The sequence below is a fragment of the Carassius auratus genome, unplaced genomic scaffold (genome assembly GCF_003368295.1).
Source record: "Carassius auratus strain Wakin unplaced genomic scaffold, ASM336829v1 scaf_tig00216160, whole genome shotgun sequence".
Lineage (NCBI taxonomy): Eukaryota > Metazoa > Chordata > Actinopteri > Cypriniformes > Cyprinidae > Carassius > Carassius auratus.
This window is the reverse complement of record NW_020528434.1, coordinates 430971-437188: the sequence shown is the minus strand read 5'-3', so window position 1 is coordinate 437188 and position 6218 is coordinate 430971. Positions and strand designations below refer to the sequence as shown.

The following is a 6218-nucleotide window of genomic DNA, read 5'->3' as shown; positions in this document are numbered from 1 at the left end:
GAAAGTACTCATACCCACATTCATATGGGAGGCCTGCCTGCCTGCGACACACTGCCCTGGGTGGGAGTGCACACTAAAACAAATGTCAGTCCGACTCAGACTTCCCCCGGCGTACAGGAGAATTTATTCCGTTTTTCATGTCTCCAAATTAAAACCTGTATTTCATTCTCACCTTAATCCTCTGACCACGGATCCTCCACTGCCACGGCTCATAGACGGGGAACCAACTTATTCGGTTAATCGTATACTGGACTCGAGGTGGAGGGGATGCGAATTTCTGTACCTGGTGGACTGGGAAGGTTACAGTCCGGAGGAGAGAAGTTGGGTTCCTGCTAGGGACATTCTGGATCACTCCCTTATTGATGATTACAATCAACAGGTAATTTCCTCTGGAAGCGCCAGGCAGTGCTCCTAGGGGGAGGGGTACTGTCACGGTTGGTGGATTTACTGTCTCTTTTATCGTTTCATGTTGTGAGTGTCTGGTGGGCGTGGTCGCTGTTCATGGCTGCTGATCCGCACGCCGGCTGACTCCGGCTGAGTGCGGCAGCTGCAACGGATCAGAGTACCCTATGTTAGTCTCTCTGTTGTTACTTGTCTATGGATCCTTGTGGATGTTCCTGCTCGTGTATCACCTCCAGTCTCCTGTGATCTCCACCATTCCAGCAATCTTGGTTCATCATGTCACCGTCTTCCAGATCTCCGTTCCTGCATCATCTTCCTCGCTTCATCTTCAAACGGATCGGACTGTCCTCAGCGGTCCTGTGCTGCCAAGGGCTCACACCAGAAGTTCATGCTTCCTACATCTGATCTTCTCTCAATAAAGACACATTATATTTGCTATTGAATCTTTGAATGTATCATTACGCAGCTCATCTGCATTTTTTTTTGGTCCAGTAAATTAATTTTTCCACAACATTCTAATTTATTGAGAGGTACCTGTAGTGTGTCTTTTTTGGACACAGCTACAGACTAAATTGTGGCTCAGAAGAGGAGAAGAAGAAGAAGAAGAAAAACAAGAAGCTTAAAATAGCAGATCAGTAAGCTGTCTTTTTTAAAACAAACTTTAAAAAAAACTTTTTTTTAAAGAAAAGAAAAGAAAAATCTAGGTATCAAATTACACATTTAACAAAAAGTGGCCTTACATTCTCCCTACTGAAAAGTTCTTTACTCTTGTAGTGTTCATGCCCACTTGTGCATATTCGACCCAAATACAGGAAATACGTCATATACTCTTGATAGACAAGAGCAAAATGCAAAGACCACAAGTGTGGTTATTACTTACTTCTAGACAAAAGCCAAAAAAGAAACAGTGATCGCTGCAGAGCAAGGATAAAAACTTCAAGAATTTTTTACAAGGTTGGATCTTCTTTTCTCAAGTGTAGATTGCTGGAGCTCAAATAGTGAAAATGGATTTATTAAATGTATACAAACTTTCTTGTCCTGTATGTCATGGAATTGTCGAAGCTCCTGTTCTATTATCATGTGGTCACAATGTCTGTAAAGAGTGTCTTCAACAGTTGTGGAGAACCAAGGAAACTCAGGAGTGTCCTGTCTGCGGGAGAAAATCCTGTAATCCTGTGTTAAAAACTTTGTGCAAGTCATTCCTGATGGAGAGAAATGAGAACCATTCTCTTGGGTCTGGGGAGATCTGCTGTTTACATGGTGAGGAACTCAAGCTACTCTGTCTGGAGGACAATGAGCCTGTGTGTTCAGTGTGCAGAGATTCACAGAAATACACCAATCAAACTTTCAGACCCATCAGTGAGGCTGTTCCATTATATAAGGTAAGACAGATTTATATATGAGTATAAACTTGTGTTTCACAGACGTACTTGGTGATTTTAATCCCGTCCGAATCTACCAATCTCTGTGATAATTCCAGAGCAAATTACCTACTGTTTTTCAGCAAACTTTCAGAAAACTAATCCCATCCGAATGCGAATGTCTGTGATTGGTAGTGAAATTTTATTTCACAACATGTTTCCTCATGTGTTTTTTAATAAGGCTCAAGATTACATTTCAGAAATCTCTGGTGTCTTACAGATTTTCACTTTAAATTCTAGGAGGAGCTCAATACAGCAATGAAGTCCTTACAAGAGCAACTTAAACAGAGAGAAAACTTTAAAAGAGAGTTTGAGAATATAGTTCAACATATTAAGGTGAGGATTGATCCTACTGACAAATTAGATATTTAGATGATTAAACACTGATTAGAACAGCTGAATTGATTTGTTAATTCTATATGTCTGTTTCTCGTTATATGTCTTGCTGCTCGTTCAGCATTGCTCCGGCAACAATGGGGCTGATGAGCGTCGCTGCACCTGATGCTCATTCTGTCGTGTCTTTATCTGTCTTGTGTTTGTTACTGCATGTTGTCAGATTGTTGTTTGAGTTTGTTGATGCTGGTCTTTCTCTCCAGTCCTCAGATTCTTTCCTTGCTCTCAGCCGAGTGTATCGCTCAGTGTGCTTCTATGTCTGTTTCCAGGAATATTCTCTGGCATGGTTCGGGTCAGTGCCTCACAGTCTCCATGTTACTGCTCACCAGCTCACCTGCTCTATTTTCATGTATCTTGCTGGTTTGCGTTGTGGCAAATAAACTGTATTACTTGCAACTGGATTATGTGTATCATTACCTGACACTACAGCTCTAAAAGAGCCTTTAGTCTTTAAAACCGTCACATGCTGAATGCATCCTGCCAATGATACTGACACAAGTTAAGATGTTAACCCAGGGTTTAGGAATGTAGTGTGACTACACAGGATTTATGTGAAACATAAAGCAAGAAACCCCATAATTTTGTTTAGCAAGTTTAAATGTAAAAAGCATTAAAAGTTTCACATAAACACTGATTGTATGGAACCTGATGAGATTCAATTCATGTGTATTTTCAATGTACAGACACAAAACATCTACTACAGCACTACAGAAAGTTAATGTTAGTTAACTAATCCACATTTAGCAAATTACATTTCATGCTGTTCCAAAATAAATTGCATCTGTGAAATTACGTGTATGTACTTTGATTTCAGTCTCAAACTGAGCACACAGAGAATCAGATTAAACAACAGTTTAAGAAGCTTCATCAGTTTCTCAGAGATGAAGAAGCAGCTACAATTGCTGAACTGAGGGAGGAAGAGGAGCAGAAGAAGCAGAAGATGAAAGAGAAGCTTGAGGAGATCAACAGACACATATCAGCTCTTTCACACACAATTAAAGACCTGGAGGAGACCATGAAGGCCAATGATGTTTGCTTTCTCAAGGTCTGATTTCAGATCATTCACTGATTGACTCATTGATTTATTGAGCTGTTGATGATAAACTGTGTGTTTGTTCTGAAGAAGTTTCCAGTCACAATGGAAAGGTAAGTGATCTGCTGGTGTCTCTGGTCTCTCTGCTTCTGATCCAAAGCCCCTGCAGTTCTGACTCCTTCATGCTCATACAGAGTCCAGATTTCACAACCAGAGCCGCAGATGCCTTCTGGAGCTTTGATTCATGTGCCACATTACTTGGGGAATCTGCAGTTCAGAGTCTGGAAAAAGATGCTGGACTTTATCCAAAAGAGTGAGTCTGGAGACAATATGAACTGTTACACACACACACACACTAGAAATGATGTACTGGGGAGATCAACAGGTTTTAGCATTATGTGTGAATAACCAGATGAGTTAGTAACAAAATGAGCTATAAACATAAGAAAAGCATGGTGTAAAGTTATATATCAGTTCACTTTGATTGATTATATTTGTCATTATAATTTGACATGGGATGCAAATCTGAAATTCCTCAAGCACATATTTGTTTTTTGTTTTTTTGTTGTTGTTTTTTTCAAGTGGATTTTGAATGCAGCATCAAAAAGACGAAAAATAGCAGATTGAGAAAGTTCAGCGAGTCATCTCAGCAACTGCTAAATTCAGATCTGCATTTGCTGGCTAGCGCTGAGCCAGACTCGTTTTTACAGCACTGCGCATTATAACCGATCACACAATATTCTGTTGAGCTTATGAATGCAATGTCCAATCAAAGGTGTTCCGATGATTCATCACTAAAATGCGGGTTCTTCCTTCACTCGCTTGCTGACTGAATACCTCTTTCTGGTGAATTCTGTTGTCAGAAACAACAAAGTGCATATGTGTACGAATCTATTATAAATAAGATGTTGATTTCACAGTGTTAACAGTTTCAGGTATTTTAATGGGAGTTTTTGAGAGTGATTGAACTTTAGACTATAAGTGAAAATGTTCTTTGATAATGTAAATGTTTTTTTGCTCTCTTTCTGTACAATGAAAGATTAGTAGCCTGACTTAAAACATTTTTATATCACATTAACTTTCAATGTTAAATTCACATTAAATATAAAATCAGTCGTATTAAAATTATGTTTTGGCATGACACCCATATCTGTTACTTTAGTAAACAGACAGGTTTTTATGCATAGTTAGCTAATAGATTACATTATTAGTCTACTTTGACCATAGCATATTATCTAATATAAGCCAAATCTATGAAGGTAAAAATCGAGATGTTTCATGATTTAGTTCATATGTCTGGGAACTTATAAATAATGCTTAATAATAAATTTCCATTATGCTGATGTGGCTGTTATGTGTCACATGACAACACCCCACCCCCCTCATGCCCCCTCAAAAATAATGAGTGCATGATGCCACTGGATGTATTTGATCAATAGGATGAGTTTCATAATTCAAAATAATCTGTGTACAGTTCATTCTTGATCCTTACATGAATATCTGTATAAAAGCAGCTGTTGATTGTGTCTCATCAGCTCCTGTGATTCTGGATCCAAACACAGCTCATCCATGTCTCATCCTGTCTGATGATCTGACCAGTGTGAGATACATCTGGGACAAACAACTGCTTCCTGATAATCCAGAGAGATTTGACATCTGTGGGTGTGTTCTGGGTTCAGAGGGTTTTAACTCAGGAACACACTGCTGGGATGTGGAGGTTAAAGAGAGTGTATGCTGGAGTCTTGGGGTAACTACAGCATCAAACCAAAGGAAAGGACGTGATTTCTTTAGGAATGATGTCTGGTGTGTGCAGTATGATCCGTACAGACTGCTTGGGCCTGGTTTTCTTGTTAAATGGGAGCTTGAGTTTGTGAGAGTTGATCTGGACTATGATGGAGGAATGGTGTCATTCTTGGATCCTGTAACTAACACACATCTACGCACATTCACTGCCACCTTCACTGACACAGTCTTTCCATTTTTCTGTAATCTTGATGAACTTAACTATCTAAGGATTTTACCAGTCTAACAATAAAAACAAAATCACTGAAGCATCATGTGGGGCTATTGATAAAGTCACTCCGAGTTAAAATTGTAGTATTAATGCTATAAAAATTCTAAGAATTATGTAATTTTTCTCTTTTTCCCAAGTGTTTTAGGCTTGCATAGTGGAATTTGAATAAAAGGGATTTAGAGTTGAACAAACAAGTGAAAAATTATATATTATGTTATTTCATTTAATGAATTTATTTAAACTCATTATTCTGAACTTAATGAAAAATCTAAATGTCAATAAAATTTTCAAAATCAATGATAAACATAATAAATATTATTACTTTGAGCCTTTCAGTGAATTCCATAACGGTCATTATTAGGGCAAAATCCAACCTCATAATATTCCAAAAGACCAATCGGATTCGAGCATTTTAAAGGGCTGTGTAAAAAGGTGCTTTAAATAAAGACATTTCAAAGTGCCTTGTGTAAAATACTTTTCAGAAATTAATTTATGGTGCTTTGAGAGGATTCCTCAGCGGTGTTATATATATGTACAGTATTGTTCAAAATAATAGCAGTACAATGTGACTAACCAGAATAATCAAGGTTTTTCGTATATTTTTTTATTGCTACGTGGCAAACAAGTTACCAGTGGGTTCAGTAGATTCTCAGAAAACAAATGAGACCCAGCATTCATGATATGCACGCTCTTAAGGCTGTGCAATTGGGCAATTAGTTGAATTAGTTGAAAGGGGTGTGTTCAAAAAAATAGCAGTGTGGCATTCAATCACTGAGGTCATCAATTTTGTGAAGAAACAGGTGTGAATCAGGTGGCCCCTATTTAAGGATGAAGCCAACACTTGTTGAACATGCATTTGAAAGCTGAGGAAAATGGGTCGTTCAAGACATTGTTCAGAAGAACAGCGTACTTTGATTAAAAAGTTGATTAGAGAGGGGAAAACCTATAAAGAGGT

General features: G+C 38.4%; 1 protein-coding gene across 1 annotated transcript; it reads left to right on the top strand.

The window, feature by feature from the left end:
* Nucleotides 1-1413: 1413 nt before the first annotated feature.
* LOC113097235 (nuclear factor 7, ovary-like) lies at nt 1414-5502 on the top strand. The gene is made up of 6 exons (XM_026262446.1): nt 1414-1784; nt 2064-2159; nt 3031-3261; nt 3340-3362; nt 3444-3562; nt 4785-5502. The coding sequence occupies exons 1-6, from the start codon at nt 1608-1610 to the stop codon at nt 5276-5278; spliced, it is 1140 nt and encodes a 379-aa protein (XP_026118231.1). The 5' UTR covers nt 1414-1607; the 3' UTR covers nt 5279-5502.
* Nucleotides 5503-6218: the final 716 nt, after the last annotated feature.